The sequence below is a fragment of the Schistocerca gregaria genome, chromosome 4, assembly GCF_023897955.1.
Source record: "Schistocerca gregaria isolate iqSchGreg1 chromosome 4, iqSchGreg1.2, whole genome shotgun sequence".
NCBI lineage: Eukaryota > Metazoa > Arthropoda > Insecta > Orthoptera > Acrididae > Schistocerca > Schistocerca gregaria.
The window spans coordinates 180883643-180904434 of NC_064923.1; the positions used below are offsets into that span (position 1 = coordinate 180883643).

Sequence of the window (20792 nt, forward strand, 5' to 3'; positions counted from 1 at the left end):
CCATATAACAGCATCAAGTGGTTTTACGTCATTCATCGACTCGCTCTGATGATGGCTGTGCGGTTAGTAGCCGAAATATCAAAAAATGAAATTTGATATTATGGATCACTTTCAAAATTTGATAGAATATTCTGTCCGTCGGAAGAATTGCGGAACGTCTGTAGCCTGTGTTACCTAACTCGGCTGCAGAAGTAAACCGTTTTGTGTCAATGACACAGCCAATCGCATTGAGCGCCTCACTGAAACGGACGTGGAAAATCTAGTACCCACACCATTTATACGGCTACAGACCCATCGGTAACACGGACGAAGAAGCGAAGTAATAAAAGTCGATACTTACAAAACGGTTGTCATCAGTCGGAGAAATCCACTGCAGCCAAACATTCGCCTCCAAACAGTAAAGAGTCTCTGGACCTGCACCTTTGCATTTTAGTTAACTGGTAAAGAACGTTCCAGTAGCAGCAGAATTAAATGTTAATTTTGTGTCTCCTAAAGACGTTGTAAGTACACTACTGGCCATTAAAATCCTGAGAAATCAGTACCCAGAACAACCACCTCTGGCCGTAATAACGGCCTTGATACGCCTGGGCATTGAGTCAAACATAGCTTGAATGACGTGTACAGCTACAGCTGCCCATGCAGCAATGTTAATGACCAGTAGTGTATATACCAAATCGGATCTGGTAAGGCGACCTCTACATGAGAGCAAATCTCATCCATCATGCATCTCGATAGTGGCATCCAGAGACTTTATTTGAAGCAAAGGTTAATAACAGCAGCGAAAATTGTAATCGTCTCATTTCTTCGGTGAAAGGATTTATTTCTTTTGTCAAAGTCATCCATTTCCCTACCTGGCTACATGTCTCACCTCAAGTACGGTGCCCAGTTTCTCGACGACGAATACCAACGCCACGGTGACGGCGCCCACAACCAGCACGATGCTTTGCATTATAAGGTTCACCACGACGTCCGACTTCTTGCCAGGCATCAGAGGTAGCAGGAAATCCTCGTATATTGTCCCAGATAGCGCGTTAAGGCAACCAGACATGGAACTGCAACAACAACAAAATATTTCAAATCCATTCCGTAGGACTAGACTTTAAGTGCCTAATTTACAGTCGCTAACATTTTGTACAGCGATTATCCACGAATGTCCGAGTATTTCTTTCCAAACGTGCATTCATGTTGCGGAGGGATAAGAGTCGCATTTCAATAAACAAGCAGTTGCACAATGATTACGCCTAGTTTTAATTTATTCTTCATGGGTGAAGTTGCCCTGGCACCTTATCACTAACACCTCTCTCATCCGCCCACCACATGTCGTAATATAGTCAGTTCGTCTTTAGATAAAAAGACGACGGAAGGGTAACTGTGGTTTTTCCTGTGTGCCTTGGTGCAGCGGAGATGGGGACCGATCTGGCATTTGCCTAGGAGGGTAATGAGAGGCCACGCAAAATCCATGGCCTAAGTCATTAGTGAACGAGACGAAGGGTTTCACCTGCTGACCGGGCTCTGATCGTGTGTGGCTCATCTACTTGCCACACACGCATACTAGAGCTCTGCGCATTATTCTGCGCGAACAGTTCTTCGGTTTGCGTATGCGCCTGTTTTCAAGTATGTTCGCTGTAAGCTATTAGTGAAAAAAAACCTAATACAAAGTAATTCAGAAATAAATGGGATTTTTTAATTACAATACTTCAACTTCACAATGCTTAATCCAAAACAGTAGATGCGTACTGCGTTAATATTTCTGTTTTGAACCTATATTCATTCATATTCATCATTTTTCTAAATTTACGATTACTTCCATTGATGCGGGCTGTGAAAGCTCAGTAACAAGACAACATATCTGCTGGTGGAAGTAGTCTTCTGCCTTGAGAAAACACGTAAAGCTGACATTAGTTTCTTTCTCTTGTTTGATGATCTTTCTCAGATCATGTGAAACCTATGGAATTAAGTGTGGCTCGTGTACAGTTACCATATATTCGAGAAGGAAGTGGTTTCAGTAGCATGATAAGTATGTATTTTATGCGTTAAGCCTAATGAAAGTACAAATCTAAACATTACTTTTCAATCTGCTGCACTGCGTCGCTTTCGACAAAGGGAATGAGACAAACACAAATTTTCAATTACGATAATGAGAGAAATAAACTGCATTGTCTTTTTCTCGCTGTGAAGCTGGAATTAAATTAATAGTTAGAGTTATCCATGGGATGCTCCCAGAGATAGTTGCTAATGATGTTTTCGTAATTACTGCTATCCAGCTTTGTTAGAAACAACGTACGCCCGACATGCAACTGCTTCCTATACGTCTGGAATCATACGTTCCACGGGCTTTCTTATGTTTCACACTGAAAGTTGAACTCAGTTTATTTTCAGGCAACAAGTTTCAGTTAACGATAAGCAAACTAGCGGTACATTTTAACTCTTGTGCTGGCTGCCAAAACGAAGTGCTACTTTTATATGTACTGCAGAACATCACTATGCATTCACCAAGCAGATGCAAACTAAATAACACGACAGAGCGTTTTAGTAAACCACAACAGGAAACCAAATAGTAAGAAGCTCCATCATAGTAGAGTTGAAAAAATCGTCCTCTGTGAATTTGTCGCAACAGTTCTGAGTGCTTTATAATGACAGCACTTTCATGATCTTCTTTAAACTGCGGAGTAGTGTGTCTCCTAGATACATTGCTGGGTTACTGTCGTTATGAGACGTGTACTCAGAAGTACACATTTGCAGCAATTTAAACGAACCGTTTTGTTTCGACACTTAACTTCAATCGGATTAATATGATGTGAACATCATAAATCAATTGATGTTTGATCTGATTTGTTTTCAAAACTTTTTCCATTTCCCTGAAACCATGTACTCAATTCGATTTTCTACCACAACAAATCTCAAGTCGAAATGCACACTTACTGCATGTACTGTGCGTTTCTGTGGCTATCTCTGCAGAGGAAAATGCTCCTCCATTGGTTCCACATACGAGGTCAATCCCGTTTGCGCTATGTCCATTTCCCATATTCTTTGCATAAGTGCACCAGTTCCCAGTTTTCTATTTCTGAAATTCTAGGAAGTTCTAATTATTTTTTGTTCTATTTCGAAATGCGACTATTAACTTCAATACAATTTATTCAGCTAAAAACTGCACTTGGCGTTAATTTTTATTATTAAAATTGAAAGAGTAATATTTGCTACAGTTATCAGCAGAGTAAACCAATCACAGATTTGATAATCAAGTTTTGATATTACCCTATCGATGAATTAATGCATCATACAAAGGGATTTGTATTCGAGCTTAAGCTTACATTTTATTTAGGTGATACAACGTGAACCAAATCTTACGAAAACGTCATTGCATATTACGCACGTTTGTAGTAAAACCTGAACTAGAAGCGGATGTATTAGTAGTTATGTGCAAGCTGACAATGAATTATTGCGCGAATTGCGTCCGATCCAAACATGCATTAAGTTACATTAAACAAGTTAATTGGTCATAATATATGCACATGAGTGCTAGATTACTGTAAAAATAAATTCGCATACAGAACAAGAGAGGTGTGATGCAGTGAACCACTTGATTCTTGACCTGGAAGTTTTTTAACTTTTTTATCTTTCCGGAAATCTGTTGGAGAAGAGTCATCCACACTAGTACACACCACTCTGTACACACATTATGTTGAACTAAAGTATTTATTGTGTTTTTGTATTGTTTCTAAGAACTGATCCCGGAAATTCAGTGGTAGTGGATCCATGTTTTTAATCACCATTGCCATGAATACTAGGAGAGTGCTGTTAGGATTCCCAGTTTCGTCAACAACGGCCAACATGTAATTTTCTAATATGACCATAAAGATTTATGATAGCTCCTTTCTGAGAAAACCACAGCGAAAACCAGAGAGATACATAGAATTATTGCTATCTGATCAAATTCAAATAAAATAACCAAAGAAGATCTACTTTCACAAGTCGTGTCAGTTACTGTGAACAGTCACCTGACAGTAAGGAAATAAGTGCTCGGTTAGTACGTAGAATCTTTAACTATTCACTTGCACAATATAGTAATATGTCTTCACTCTCAGGAATCTATAATGTGCGTCTCCCAGGTTACGAACAGTGGTTTTTGCATTAGTCTTACATCAAAAACTGACTCTGTGTTATAATTTCGTTGCTTCGATAGCACTGGTAATATAGAGAGCAAAAATGAGTTTCGCTGTTTTTCTTGTTTTAATTTATTTTCTATCACATTGGAAGCACTATAGTTCGTAGATGTCAAGCACGAAATTGCTACTCAGTTACCTAAGTGCGGCTCCAAATATTCCAGCAACGAACAGCCCCGGCAATCCTGGGACGTGTCCAGCCACGCTCATCACGTAGAAGGGCAGCAGCTGGTCTGGACGGGATATCTCCTGGAAAACATCAGTGCAGTCTCAGTTTCACGTCAGCGTGTGACTCAAGCAATCTACACGTACGTCATTGCAGGAAATAGAGTACTGGATATGTGATGAAGTAGGCGCGGCGCATGCATCTGAATGTGAAACTCTGGACGAATATATGTCGTGAGGCTGTTTGTTGTGAACGTGTTAACTGCTGATAAATGCATCATCTTATCAGCACGTAAGGAATGTAGATTTATTTTTATGAGTTTATTTGATTATTCTTTATCTGCAGATATGTTCGAAAGTCTCCAACATACCTTCGACGACTAGGTCATCAGAGACTGTCAGGAGAGGTAAGAGGAATGATATTGGGACCTAAACCATCCCAGCACTCGCCATAAGTGATTCAGGAAAATAGAGGAAAACTTAAAAGTAGATGGCCAATGCGGATTTTGACTGCCATCATCCTGAATATAGGTCCAGCACTTGATCACTACACCGCCTCGCTCGGGGCGATTAGTGTGAACATATTGTTTATTGACATTTTTTCTTTTAAGCAGATTGTAGAAATTCAATCTTGAAGAAATTTTGCTATCACCAGTTGCTATTTTGTCAGTTTCATACACACTTGTTCATTTTATCACTAAATATCAAAATCCGATCTTAATAATTACCAGTCAGTGACAAAGTAAGACAACGCATACAACTAAGCTGACGGATTAAAATCACAATACCAAGACGAAGTTGTGCAATACAAACGAAACATAGTAGGCAACTTCCTACAGCTGTTATAACTATTAAAATTTCGTGCCATTCGCGAGTGGCATTAGTAGCGCCATTGTGAGGATGCAAATCAGGGTGGCCTTAAATACACGCTGCAATGGTCATGAGAGTTAGTTACCTTTGAGACAGAACTTAGTGAGCTGATGTTACTCAAAAATGCTTTTAAGACGACGAAGATGCCATTATCAGCACCTTGCTGAGTTTTAACAAGATGAGAAATACGGCTACGGGAAGCTGGATGTTCTTCCTGCGTTATTGTAGAAAGACTTATCAGGAATGCAGCCACTGTACATGATTTCTAGCAGCGGTGGTCACAAGAATATATAGTCGTAAGAAGTGCGGGTTCCAGACGGTCTCGTGGCACTATTGAAGATGAAGAGTGTTCGGCGAATGGCTCTGGAGCATTCTGCATTTGCAGCAGCACATTGAGCAGCAGTTGGCGCCACAGTGAACAACAAACTGTCACAAATCTGTTACTTCTAGGATATCTCTGAGCCAGATATCCTGTAGAGTGCATTCCACTGATCCCAAACCAACGCCACTTGCAAGTGCAGTGGGGTCAAGTGAGAGACATTGGAGGGCATGGTGGAGGTCCGTTGCGTTTTCTCGCCTCAGTGCTAGCAATTAGAGTCTGTTGGTAAGGACACCAGTTGAGGACCTCCAACGAATTTGTTACGGTCTTGGGTGCTATTCCGTACGACAGGAAGAGAACTCTCGTGATTGTCCCACCCAACGTGGCTTCAAATTTGCACGTCAGTCTGGTGATTCGACTGCTGTGCAGCTCTGCAGTGTCGACATGTTGCATTGCCATGCCCAATCACCACATCTGTCTCCAATCGAACATATATGGGACATCATCTGACGAAAAATCCAGCGTCATCCAGAAACAAAATCTGGAAATTTGTCGTAAGGTCTTATGGGACCAAACCGCTAAGGTCATCGTCCCTAAGGCTACACATTACTTAATCTAACTTTAACTTTCGCTATGGACTACATACACACCCATGCCCGAGGGAGGATTCGAACCTCCGACAGGTGGGTAGGGGAGGGGGGGTGTGGGAGGGTGGGGAGCCGCACTGATGGTGAGAAGGTGCTTCAGACCGCGCGGCTACCCCGCCCGACCAACCTCAAACAGCATTGACCGTCCGTATATTGATCGATCACCAGAAGCTGAGATCCAGCACCTGTGGAATACCTCCGGCTGGGGTAGATGTGACGTTTCTTCTTCCTTCGATGCATAGGTGTGACTGGCTCGAAGATTTACCGAGTCCTCGTACCCGATGCAGCTGACTATGATATACTAGATCAACTCCCCATCTTAACTGTTACCCTAAGTTCGGAATCACGTTGTACCTAATTAATACATTATTATTACCATAGTCCAGACAACATTTGTAACAGATGTACCCACACGCTAAGAAGGTATAAAGAGACTGTCACATCATGTCTAAGTCAAACTGCCATCTCTTATTTCGTCTATTAAATACACTTTGGCTTTTAATTTAAAACACATCCACAACCTAGTGTGTATCTTATTTATTATCATTATCGAAGATGGCAACAATTTTAAACAAAATTGTATTTATACACTTGTGCTTTTTATTTATTTTATCCCTTTGTAAAATTCTCAAAAAATGTTGTAGTAATAAAACTGAATTTGTATGTCAACTGTTCAATTCCCGTCACTTTAGCATTGCCTGGACAGCAGCCACAACACACGCTTCGACAACACATGGGACGTTCGTAGCTTATGCTCAACACCTGCATTAAAACAACTGTCTACTGCATGAATTTTCAAAGAATCATCTATAACTATTTTAGCTGAGGTTGCCTTGGCTTTAAAATTATCTATTATAGTCTTTCCTGAATCTAATGGCAATGGAATTTCTGTGCATGTGTGCGATGAGTGGTATCTAGAGCCGCGTGAGCTATAAAACATCTATGATCTACCCAAAATTAGTTCTCGTCTTAAAAACCGTGTCTTACTGCAAGCTGTCGTATTCTTTATCATACCCTAAAGTCATTTTCGACTGAACATCTAACCCTGAAATCCTGTCGTGTGCAATTATAGTCCAGTTCAACGATCACCTTCATCAGTTCTGAAAAGAAATACTTCTTTACCTGAGCAAAAATCGTAACATATTATTAGACCACAGATTTTTAGGTCATAAAAAAGTGTGGTTTAGGCACCAAAAATATGCTCCTACAGTAGTTCATTTAGGCTATGCAAAACCTAAAATAGGCTCTAATAAAAATAATGCAGAGAAAATAAAAATAATGAAAATACATAGTGTTGACAGTATGAACATCGTATTAGTCATTAAAAACAAGGAGAATGAATATTTACAAAGTTACAGAGCACAGCAATCTACCACATTAATGCTGAACATAACTCCAAATATTTTTGAGTTCCTGCAAGATAAAGATCTTCGTAAAAAAATGTGGCAATGTTTAATTAATACATTCGTAGTTTCACATATTCCGACCACAGTTGGCTTTACAATAACCAAAATCTTTTGTAGGTTTTCTAGTGAAAAACTGTGGCTATTGTCAGTCAGAATCAATTTATACGCTGAAAAAGAACGTTCTACATCAACAGATGTGACAGGTGCGTACTTCATTTGCGGCACATGTTGGACAGGAATGCTGTACTCAGGAGTGCTGGATTTTCCACTAAGTATGTCGGCAGCTCCACACAACACCTTCAGGTCAGTGTTCTTCTGCAAAACCGTTTGCATTTCTTCCCGTACTTTTCCCCTACTTCGCCTGGCGCTTCATTAATTTTCATCTTGACTTCTTCAAGCAAAGAAATATTGTCGTAGATAGGTCTCCCTGAGCCTTCTAATTGTGAAATTATTCTTGCCATAAATGTGCAGTGGGCCCTAATGTAAGATGAGTCCCGTTTTAAAGAAGAATCTTTGAGTAACTCCATTGGAGCAGTTACGGATGCTGCATCCTCCGGTATATTTTCAACCACCTTCTGGACAGCTGAGGGATGCGTACTATAGTATTCTGCTGCTATCAGCCACGTGCCCCAGCTCTAGCGGCAATGGGACATCTGGAAGCTATTCTTTGAATGCCTGTATTCTTTATGGTACCTTAACAAAATTTTTCTTCACCACACTTTATTTTCTTTAGGAAATTGTAGCCTTACTTGCTCTGCTACGCGGTTGATCCCATGCACTATACAAGTTACGTGCAGCATCAATGAATGGGTAGAATACTTTTAATAGTTGAAACGCTGCTATAATATATGCAGCAGCATCAGTGACGGCCAAAAGCACCTTATTCTCATCCACTGCGTTTTGGTATTATACCTTAAGCCCATTGTTCACAAACTGTGCTATTGTTTATTGGTTAGTTTTTGCAAGTTGTTTTGAGTAAATCAAATGAGCCCTGGATGGAGTATCTGGATCTAGCTTGCCAGTAATCAGGTTTGCAATGTAACGGCCAAGACTATCAGTAGTTTCATCCACAGAAATCCATATACGAGATTCTCCACCATCTTCTCGGATTGTGTGCAATGCAGCATTGTAAGCTGAATCCACATAATTATTACGGAAAATTGACTCTGCAGGAGTAGACTGATGGCAGTACTTCTCAAGGAAACCTCTGAAAATAGGGTTTTCTAGTTTCCGAAAGGGGATGTTTGCTGCCACAAGTGCATGACACAAATCACTGCAGAACTTTCTTTTTCGGAGGATTCACCAGATTTATTGGTTAAAAGAGTTTGCTTCAATTTTTAGTTTCGTTCAACATTAGCTTCATGTGCGATTCCATCTGCATGCAGAGTTAAGTGAGATTTCTTAACACTCGAAACCTAATACGAGAGAAAAGGGAAATGCAGTTTAGAATCGCATGTAAAGAGTATTTCGTATTATTAAAGGATAGCGATAAAAAAGAATCCTAAGTGACAGGAAAATAAGAAGTCTAAGAAAAACCTCAACTAACCTCCTTGTTGCTTGCTTGGCAGTAAACAATTTTCCCGTCCGTTGTATAATGTGGAAAATCTTGCAGCCACTTCCTTATATGAGTAGACATTGAACTAGCTGTTTCCGGCATGGCGTAGTATTCTCACACAGCAACTAGAATTTATTTTTCACTTAGAACGTCAGTAACACTTTACACGTCGGTCGCTATACAATGTACTGATTTGTTTTCGCTAGGAAAAAGTGAACGATGACCTGTTCTTTTTTTCTGTTATTGCGGTGCATGGGAGCGGTAGGGGAATTACCGTACTCGTTGCTGGACGTATGGCACTTGACAGATAGCCGCCCTTTCTGAACAAGCGAATGGAATCTACCGGTGCTTCAGATGAAAACATTTCACTACTGGCAAATTATTTTTCGAACCGGAAAATTCACGTTTCATACCTTTCATGAAATAGGGTAGTTTGATTGGACTGCCTGTGGACAGCAGCGAGAAAATGCGCGAAGGGCAGTAATTTAGCTATAGAGGGCGTCTACGATTAATATTGTGATTTTTTAATCCGTGCTCAGCTTAAGGCCTATGAAACCGTTTCTTTGCGAAAATACACAGCTGACCAGAATCGTACGAACGAAATATTTTCAAATATAACATTTAGTACTCCCACGTTCGATTCTAATGTTTAACTCAAATCTTTGACCGGTTCCCATTCGGTCATCGAAGTTAAGCGCTGTCGCGCTCGGCGCATACTTGGATGGATGACTATTCAACAGTGCCGAGTGCTGTTGGTAGTAAGGCAAGCAAAGGAATTGTAGACAGTCTCTAACGACCTTCGCCTTCGACGAGACGTAACGCCCTAAGTTTACTTCCTTTTTCTAATCTTTGAAAACACAAGAACTCTATGTCAGGTTAACGAAATACGTACTTTTTAGGATTTTGATGCCGAAATAGGCAAAATTGGGAGTCAACGTCGAAATACGCAATTTTAGGTACTGTAGAACTAACGGTATTCAGTTTAGTTAGCCATGAAACGCATAAGTACCAACTTACATGCAAATTGGAGCTTAGGAAAGAAAAGGTTTTAACCTAAAGATCCATGACCTATTTTTTACATATGAATAATAAAGCACCTATAATGATTATTTGGTATTAACAGGGATAGCGATATAAATGATAGTCCGCAGCTCGTGGTCGTGCGGTAGCGTTCTCGCTTCCCACGCCCGGGTTTCCGGGTTCGATTCCCGGCGGGGTCAGGGATTTTCTCTGCCTCGTGATGACTGGGTGTTGTGTGCTGTCCTTAGGTTAGCTATGTTGAAGTAGTTCTAAGTTCTAGGGGACTGATGACCATAGATGATAAGTCCCATAGTGGTCAGAGCCATTTGATAAAAATAATAAAAGAAGGCCGAAGTGTTAGGCCTACCTTGCTGCACGCAGGGTAGAAAATAGTTTTTTCCATCTGTCGTATAGTGTGGAAAAACTTGGAGCCACTGCCTCACATGATGAAACGTGCAATTTTTAGGATATTAAAGCCGAAATAAGCAGAAATAGGCACGAACGTCGAAATAGGCTTTTTTAGGTCCTATAGAATTAACGCTATTAAGTGTAAATAGTCATCAAACGCATAAGTACAAATTTTTATGCAAATAGGAACTCAGGAACAAAATAGGTTTTTACTTAAAATTCGCGTTCTACATATTATTAACCTAAAATGGCCATATCACTCAAAGAATGATGAAATTTCTTAAAAATTTCGCAATAACCAATCCTCGATCAGGTTATTGAAGACGTTGATGTTTACTCGCGTATTGTACGAGTGCTATTCAGAAGGTAAGTTTCGATCGGTGGCGAAATGGAAACTACCGTGAAAACTGAAAATGTTTTATTTCCAATAGTTAGCTACACCTTTCAGCTACTTCGCTACATAGTCGCCGCTCCGACATAGACATTTGTCGCAACGTTGTACCGACTTTCGTGATAGAAGACAGCCTCCTGAGGCTTTCGCCAATTTTCTACGCTCATCCACAGCTCGCTGTCCGTGTCGAAATGTCGTCTTCATAGCAAGCGGTTCATGTGAGCTGGAATGAAACTCAGGACGAGCCAATTATGGATTGTGTTGTGGATGATCAAACATTTCCCACTGAAAACTCTGCAGGAGTATATTCATTGGCGCCTCAGAGTGCGGCCGTAAATCTTCATGAAGAAAGAGACGCGTGACAGTTATGTCTCGTGGGCTGCACGACGTCAGGCGAAATCTCTCACCAGGCCCTCATAGTGGGCGGAAGACACTGTTTTCTAGGCAACTTTACGTGTACACTGAGCATTCGGAATTGAAAAGAGCAGCGCGCCGCGATCGAAGGGCGTACTAGGGTCACTACCCAACACATCTGTCCAAATCTTCATCTTTTCACAGTGGTTTCCATTTCGCGATCGATCGGTACTTACTTTCCGTATAGTCCTCATATGTGCAAGGTGAACTACGTTGCGAGGTACCGGGGCTAACAGTGTATTTAACACTTAATTCTTCTAGAATCTTCATACGGAAATGATGCTCTAAGCCCCCCTTTTCTAACTCGGATTTTGCTGTTGCACATGGATTAAGAAGAAACGCGAACTGACTGTAATCGACCCTGCAAGTGGAGCAGAAAAGAGTTTGGCACGTGCAATAATTTAATTTGATAGAAATTAATTTGATAAAGCAAAGTTTCATTAACGTAGCGAGAAGTAAAATAGTTGTTCTACCGATCAACAGAATGAAAGTTCTTTCCAAAATAACAATTTGATTTGTTATGACTAAACCCAAAGTAATAAACAAAACACATGAAACATTTACAATACGTCAAATTGGATACTCAAATAAATGCTGTGAAGGTGAAGTTGCCCATAAACTAGATTTTGACATTTATGACCAAGTGGTATGCGGAGCTAAATCCTTGCAACTTAGATCTTAAGAGAAACACCCAGCCAACCCAACATTAATAGCTGCTACAGTAGTGAGAACTCAGACAATGAACACCCAAGACAGAACCACGTTAGAAAAGACGGGAACAGGCGCGCTCTGCTGAGCTCTGATTGTCACGTAGCAAAATTCCCTAATCTGCCGGTGCTGCGGACATACATTGGCAAGCTGTCTTCTTAACTGCAAGAACACGATCTGGCATACCTGAGGCGATGGCTGGTTGCTTCTACGTCCCGTCGTGGTGATGATAATGTCGCGAGTATAGCTCGATCAAATTATCATGGTCTGGTTGTTCCAGACTAAAGAATTCCTAGCAACACAAATGCGCCTCTGAGGGAGACGAAGAAGGCTCGCTACACATTCACTGACGGTACAGCGATTGATTTTAATAAGCGAAGTAACACAGTAACTCCGATACAGTCAACTTTAGCCAAGACTGCCAAGACTGCTCAAGACGGATAACATAGGCCGCTTGTATGCAGAATGCTCAATTGCCAACTGTACTCGGAAAGTTACGTTGAAGTCGAAACTTCACCAGCCAACGGAAGGCAGACTGTCCAGAGCAGCGAGAGCTCAGTCTTGTAAGCCACTCCGACCGAAAGGCGAGAGCCGACTCCACTCAAGAGCATCCGTACAAGCCGAACACAGAACATTCCCGTCCCCACGACAGTGGCCATGGTTGAACGTGCCAACGTGCCAATCAGCAAATCGAAAACCGGCGGAAAATTCCACTCCATTGCCGAAGCATTACTATTCCACCAATGGAGATACTTACCGCCAATTTCTGCGCCGATTTTGCTACGTCACGGAGCTATCCCCTGAGCAAGCCAATCACAGTTATTATTTTGCAGAAAATACGAGAATTTGCCTGCCAAGACTGCCTGGGAACTCAAGTCATTCTCGCACCTCACTGCTAGCCGGTCAGAAAGTGTTTTCACAAAGTTTCTGTGAAGTAACGGAATCTCTAGCCTCTGCAGCTCCTTAATGCCCCTGTGGGCATGTCGCCCCCACTCTTATGACAATGTCGGCGACTGGACAGCATCCACTCGACTCCCTCACACCCTTTCAAGATCAGCAGAACCCGCCTGTAACCGGACCACCCGGGTGACAAGAGACGCTGTGTGGGAAGTCCGCATGTCAAGGAATAGCAACTTTTCGCTGCATGCTATTACAGAGGTAAATATTCATATCTTCTGAGTTCTCAATACTAGTCTTGTACTGACCATACTCGGCTATACTTCCCAAACTGAAGTACTCAGAGTAAGATAGAAATATGAGAGGGGGCTCATGCCACCTCTCAACGTATTACTTACTTTAGTAGTAATTGGGTCACAGTCTTGATATGCTGCGTATATCAAAAAGCCGCAGTAAATGCTAATGAGGTTCATCAGCATTATACCGAAAGTGAATCCCGCCAGAGACCTGCAGAACGTTTAAGATATTCAGTATTACAGACAAGAATGAAATACGTGAAAGAAAGGAAGAATGGATTGTCTGATATAGTATGAGGTTCCTGTCGATAGTATGAAGGTTGACAGACTGAGAAGAGAAACGAAAATATGGCATGCAATTAAATGTTCTTCGCACTGCGTTGTACATAGTATGCAATAAAATAGAACAATAACCATGTCGAGAGTGTACAAGCGTTCTGCAGCCTAACTTTATAAACTGTTATCAGAGAAAGTAGTCCATTGTTAATATTTTCCAAATGACTACAGCAGTTTGAAACAAGATGTAGTAGGCAGAATCTTTCCGAAGTAGACGTAAATTAAAGTGTTAAAACAAACAGAAATTTCAATGTTGTAATTTTCGAAGTCGATAGCCCTCAGTCGCATTTAGCTCGTCTTCGATCACTCGTTTACGCAGTTTTATTCTCGACATGTCTCTGTCCTTTGACATACGCGTTTATTCTGTTTCCCTAACTGGAATCTATAATTACTTATTGGAAGCAATGGCCGCCTGTTTCAGTTCCAGTCCAGATACTTTCAAATCTACAAATGCTCAATTAATGTAATAGCTGTAGTTTCCCCTTGCTTTCAGCCGTTTACAGTATCAACAATGCAAGACCACACTGGTTAATGTCACAATGCCAACTCAGTCAATTATCCAAACTGTTGTTTTGAAACAAATATTTCTGTCCGTTTTCCGGAACCATACGTTAGTCTGGCCTCTCACAGATACTGCTCCGTTGTAGTTCCTTGAAACCTGACTACATGTGTCGTTGAAGTGTGCAAGGTCCGTGGCGAAGAGGCGTGGGGGAGAGGGGGAATTTCTGTATATGTGGTCATCAAAGTTACTTTTTCATACTCTCAGGGATCCTTTAGCGCAGTTTTTCTTCATTATTCGAAATTACTTTGTATAATGCAATAAAAACGTCTGTTGTATCAGGTACTGCAATTTTGGAAACAGTAATTCTTTACCCAAATGACTGACACTGATTGCAGCAGTTGATTAGGAGATTATCAAATAGTGGCAAATGGAAAATTACGACGTTTCAGACAGCGATAAACGCGAGGAGTTTAATAAATCAGAATTTGGTGCAAATTATTACGCAGGGCACAATGTCTTTGGATGAGACATCATTACACTCTGCTACACGATGGTGCCTCTGTGTACCTTTCTTCTACGTGAAGTGAATGGGGTATAATTCCAGCACCTCTTGTCGCGGGATGTTCCTATAATATTACGGCCCGAATGAAATCATATGGAAAGAGATGAACATTCAGTAACGAGCACAGGACAATATGATCTCGTCTTGACCTGCATATCTCCTAATAAGGCAGTCGACTCCGAGCCTAGTTACTAAATGGCGAATTAACAAAATGCTCTTTCCTTTGATTACTCCAGGTAACTGTCAATTTTAAACTGGCAGTACTGTCAAAATTGTTCATGTAGTCTTTGACGCCACGGCATTTTTCTTCTTTTTTTGTTCACTTAGCTGCCCTTATTCCTATGCAGGGTCGTTATCTATTTGTGAACTAAGCAAAACAACCTTTCAGCAAAGATTTGTTTGCCTATCAATTTGCTTCCATTGCCGCAATAGTCTTTCACACAATAGCAGAGAAGATATACATTTTTCTTTGACAATTGATGCTTGAAATTTTGCAACCGCTGTATTTTGGGAGAATAGTATTTTGCAAGGTAGCTCTCATTCTTCTTCCTGTTTGTAATACGTCCGACCGCGGCCACTTACGCCAACGCGCCCCGAGCGTCCGAGCCAGACACCTTGGGCGAGATCCCGGCATCTTTGTCTATGACCCCGGGTGCAGCCATTCCGCAAGGATATAGCGGGAAGCCAAGGCGGAAGCTCGCACCTCGCTCAAGGAGAAACACGATGCAAATGGCCTGTCTGACAATAAGAGAAGCGTGCTGTGCTGAGAGCTGATGGAAATCTGCAGCCATTAGACGGGACGCCAAGAACGTGCGCGCAAAGCATCTGAGTTGTCCTGACCCGGCGGAAGTCATTTTACCTGCCTTACACAGCAGGGATGTGCCTACAATTCTAGCACAGGTAGGAGTGTACCAAAAAGCACGGGTAATTGGCGCAGTTATGAGTGTGAAAGAAGCCAGCATTCTAAAGATGATGTTTTTCTCGACAGTGAGGACATTCTTTGTAAATTACGGGCGCCGGCAGATTTTGAAACGGAGCCTAAACATGGGTCTGTCCAGAGTTCACGCAGAGAGAGCGATTATAAAGGAGTGTTGTGTAGCTGCTCTCCCAACAGCCTCAGAATGCGAGAAAACATCTTAAGAACGTGAAATCACGAGAAAGATGCCTGTTCGCGAGGCACACGCCAGCCCACACTAGATTACAAACTTCGTCCCCGCTCGGAGAGGTGTGGCGATGAAACGGCGATCTGTCATCGGGCTGCATTGAAAATTTCGTCTGCCAATGACGACGCCGAAAGGAAGAATATTTCGAAGAGGAGTTGAGCTGAGAGATGGAGGAGAAGCGAGAGGGCGAGTCGTGGAGACTCCGTGGAAGCAAGAGCACCCGGGCGCTCTTCCACCCATCACCAACATCCGCCTTCCGACGCCGTGATAGCACAACTTCGGCCACGCAACCGATAACGGGCAACAACGTGGAGATCGTACCTGGGACCCGGCGCAAAGCCGCGATTGCTGATGAGGGCAGCCGATTCGCGCAGCAAAACTCCGAGGCGACGCGCCGTACCGACGCAGAGCCTGCCGGCGACAGCACTACACGACGAACGATAACGAAGAATTGTGAGACGATTCGTCCCCTCATCCTTCCCGTTAATAACTTAGTCTTGTGCACGCCCAGTCAAATCGGCCTTGAGATTTATAATTTTGTTTTGATTTGTGGAAACACCATGAAAATAAATACACTTATTTCATGTTTTGATCCTGTAAGCGGTCTTCTACATTCATACATGAACCTCTTCATTTTGTACGCTTTGTGTGTGATTTCATTCAGTTATTGATATCAATTAACTGTTGGCTCCTAACATGGAGCAATCGCATCAGTCATCTGCTCCTCATTTCAAGTCCGACAGCAGAGTGAAGATATTCACAGTTCACATTTTTGACGCCCAACACGGGGCGATCTCGTTGGTAATTTTCATGGTATCTGATGTCACAAAATTGTTTCTCGAGTTCACTACATGTTTTCTGTTTGATCCTTAGAAATCTCAGATAATTAAATTTGTTAAATAGGCCAATAGAGATAAACAACGATCTAAAATCAAGTTTGTGCTGTTATACTACTAACCCAGTAGTAAACACAAATCATTAACATGACCATTGTATCAAGCAAGATGTTTCAAAGACGTCGGAAAGATGAACTCCAATGTTTCTTTTAAGAAGCTTGTTCTGAATGCTTGATACGCTGAAGGTGGTCTGAATTTACAGTTTCGTACTTTTCATGCTAACATCAACACCAAAAAATGACTGCACTTGAAATATTTTCGATGATCCACTATTCGCAAATCTTCTGGTCGCTCACCAGCAGTTAGAGGTAACTTTATTTTTTTTAAGTCTGTCAAACCATATTTAATAAATAACTGCAATGTACAAGGCACTTTAACATCATTTTATCATTGGACGGACAAACATTGAGAGGTTGCAGGGGGGCACCGAAACAAATAACTAACACGAGGATTTTGCAAATCGATAGAGGAAAATTTCCCTGGATGAAAATTAATGGAGCCAAGATACTATGGGAAATTGCCTGTGACAATGAAGCACTTTTTAACGGATTCTCCCACTAGGACAAAAATTAATACAGCCGCGTGGTTTGAGGCGTCATGTCACGGACTGCGCGACCGCTCCTGCCGGAGGTTCGAGTCCTTCCTCGGGCATGAGTGTATCTATGTTGTTCTTAGCAAAAGTTAGTTTAAGTAGTGTGTAAGTCTAGGGACCGATGACCTCAGTAGTTTGGTCCCTTAGGAAAACACAGATTATACACACTAATTAATATAAACACATTTCAATTTTTTATTGCCAAGAGACAACAAAGTTAACACAGTTACTTCATTTACATTAGAGGTTCAAAATTGCCTCCACTGATTTGTAAACAAAGGTTACAACGGTGGGTCATGTTCTGTCTAAAACAGTCAAAGACGGCAGGAGTGTCCTCAAATTCTTACAGACACTACTGCTATCGGGCAACCAAATCCTCTTCTGATTCAACAGTGGTTTGTAAGAAACTTTGCACATCTCTCGTCACACAAAAAGTCCAGGGGATCAAACAGAAAACTGAGTAGGCCAACCGGCCGCGGTGGTCTCGCGGTTCTAGGCGCGCAGTCCGGAACCGTGCGACTGCTACGGTCGCAGGTTTCAGTCCTGCCTCGGGCATGGATGTCTGTGATGTCCTTAGGTTAGTTAGGTTTAAGTAGTTCTAAGTTCTAGGGGACTGATGACCACAGCAGTTGAGTCCCATAGTGCTCAGAGCCATTTTCTTGAGTAGGCCATGCTACAGGACCACCTTTGCCAAACCAACTTTTCTGGAATCTGGCGGTTCGAGAATCGACGCACAGGACGACTGAAACCTGCCGGTGCTCCGTTACACTAGAACGACATACGTTGCCTTGTAGCGGGAAACTCTGGCAATGCTCTGGCGAGGAAACTGTAATAATGGCTGTCATTTCATGACCCAGTTCGAAGATATGGCACAGTTAAACAGCCATCACCAACATCTGCCCACATATTCACGTAGAACCGCACTCGATGAGCGTGATTAAATGTGGTATATGGATGAACCTCACTCAAAACATGCAAATTGTGGATGCTGAAGACCCCACCTCATCCGAACTTCGCCTCGTCTGTTAACAGCACACAGGTCAGAAATATAGGATGCATTTGACCCTCATTCAGGTACTACAGTGAAAATTGAGCCCTGAGTGGATGATCATTTAATTCCAGGTTGTGCACATGCTGTAAGTGACAGGGCTCAACAATTGCTCATGACTGATATTTACATTCGTTAGATTTTCTCTCATGTTATGAGCAATTGCACGACTGCTGAGAGCTATTAAACCCTCTACCGAAGAAAAAAACTGCTCATAGGTAATTATGAGACTAGAGGAAAACGTTTGCTTTTCTGTTCCTTGCAACCTCAATGTCACAGGCCTTGAATGTTGGAAACGAACTATTTTTTTGAAATAGTGTATATTTCAAACTCTAGTGTCTACCCAGGAATTTGTAGCCATAATGTAATTCAGTACAGTACGTAATGCCCGCATCTCGTGGTCGTGCGGTAGCGTTCTTGCTTCCGCGATGGCTGGGTGTTGTGTGCTGTACTTAGGTTAGTTAGGTTTAAGTAGTTCTAAGTTCTAGAGGACTGATGACCAAAGATGTTTAGTCCCATAGTGCTCAGAGCCATTTTAACCATTTGAACGTAATGATGTAAGCTTATTTATCCGTCGCTGACATAGAAGACCTAAAACCTTCTTTCTTTCGAGTCTGGGGAAGCTGTGCAGTGACTAGATTACATGTAAAGCTTACTGGGACAGGGTAAATGCTAGCTACAATGAAGTCGGTAATTAGATTGTAATACTGGCATTTTGATATTTCCCACAACTGACAAAATTTACACAAAAAAATGTTAATTTCTTTGTTCACCCACACACTCCTGAGAAGGGCACATTAACAATTTGCAATTGCGCGCCACTATTACCAGCAGCTACGTTGATAAATACTCAGTACCTCGCAAGGATAACTACAAGATCAAGAATATTAGGTAAGTTGTTGGAAGTGGTTAAGCGTTGGTGAAAATCTCGCTTCTGAGCACACAAAGAGCTCTAACCGCAGAACTCCGCACGGAACACGCGTTGGTGCAGTGCTGCGATACAGACCGTATATCTCCCTTCGAAGGCGATGGCCAAGAAGCCGTTTCCAAGTCCGTACTGCTCGATGGCTGAAGGCGAAGTCCCCTCTCTCCACAGTTCTCCCGTTTCCCACCCTTACGAAAACGCGGCGGAAGAATACTCAGTTTCGCCCAATGTCGAACGCTCTATCATCGCCGAAATCCCTCCAGCGGCAGTTCTGAGATCTAGCCAATGATCGAGTAGGTCATATTGCCCCTAGGCAAACGAAATTCCCATCTGCGCCACGTTTTGCCCAGCACAGGTGGTTCCGGATGCCGGGCTATCCCCAAAAGCGCCGTACTGTTCCGCGTTTCCGGTGACCGGGTGACCACTACCTGCCGCTCACGGCAGCCCGGCGAGCTACAGCCAGCTACAGACTTTATATTCCACAATTCTCAACTTCCGGCACTTTTCACCAACGCTTTAAGTTAGTGACTTAATCAGGCAGACATGCAGGGAATACTGCTGGAGAGTGCCTCATGTTTATCATAATTCAATAGAGTCATGATCTGATGCCCTTGCCAGTCCATTTATTATTAATACTAATGTTGGTAAGCTAACGTGTAAGTGCCCATGCCCTGACACCTTACAATGGATCATCGTGGAATGACTAAAGCTACAATACACTTTTTCGAAGAATACTTACTTTCGAGCAGCTGACATGGTGGGCAGCGACAGAAACTTCTGTACCATCCCCTGGTTGATGGTGCACCCGCCTACCCAGGAAGCTGTAGCGCCAAACACCACAGTCCAGAACGAGCTGCGGACGAATGGGTCCGGAGTCATCCTGTGGACAAAAGAACACCTCCAATCCATTGCTACGCTTATTACTTCCCACAAATACCACCAATGTTGCTCGTAAGGCAGGAAAGAAACTAACACCAAAAATAAGTGAAATATGTTGATCTTACCGTACGACATTCAGGATAAGTTGATGGAGAAACCAAACAACCAAACAGTCCTAGCGTACAAGTGACACGTTGTGTACTTTATGGATGGGTCACATTTCGCTCAGTGATTAGTTGGTTGGTTGATTCGGGGGAGGAGACCAGACAGTGAGGTCATCGGTCCCATTGGATGGGGGAAGAATCGGGGGATGAAGTCGACCGTGCTGTTTCAAAGTAACCATCCTGATGTTTGCCTGAAGCGGTTTAGGGTAATCCAGGAAAACCTAAATCAGGATAGCCGGAAGCGGCTTTGGACCGTCTTCTTCACGAATGCGAGTCCAGTGTGCTAACCACTGCTCTACCTAGCTCGCCTTTCACAGTGAATGCAGCCTTATGACAACCAACTAAATCTGTTACCACTGTCTGAAATTGCTTCGCAAAGTTGAACTAAAAATATATTTCTTATATGCAGATTCAAATGCACCATACTTCTATTTGACTTGAATGATCACTAACACAAACAAAAATC

General features: G+C 42.3%; 2 protein-coding genes across 3 annotated transcripts in view; one reads left to right on the plus strand and one right to left on the minus strand.

Moving 5' to 3' along the window:
• Window positions 1-20792, plus strand: part of LOC126268175 (opioid-binding protein/cell adhesion molecule homolog) — a 2429635-nt gene that overhangs the window by 1878620 nt on the left and 530223 nt on the right. The window lies entirely within an intron of this gene.
• LOC126268173 (sodium-coupled monocarboxylate transporter 1-like) overlaps window positions 1-20792 on the minus strand; it is a 246790-nt gene that overhangs the window by 20753 nt on the left and 205245 nt on the right. The window contains exons 7-10 of one of the 2 annotated variants that reach the window (XM_049973767.1): window positions 20023-20163; window positions 13362-13470; window positions 4303-4412; window positions 869-1052 (exon numbers count right to left, since the gene is read on the minus strand). In XM_049973767.1, coding sequence (XP_049829724.1) covers window positions 869-1052; window positions 4303-4412; window positions 13362-13470; window positions 20023-20163 — 544 coding nt within the window. The remainder of the gene's footprint in view (window positions 1-868; window positions 1053-4302; window positions 4413-13361; window positions 13471-20022; window positions 20164-20792) is intronic. The other variant, XM_049973765.1, reaches the window with a different exon arrangement.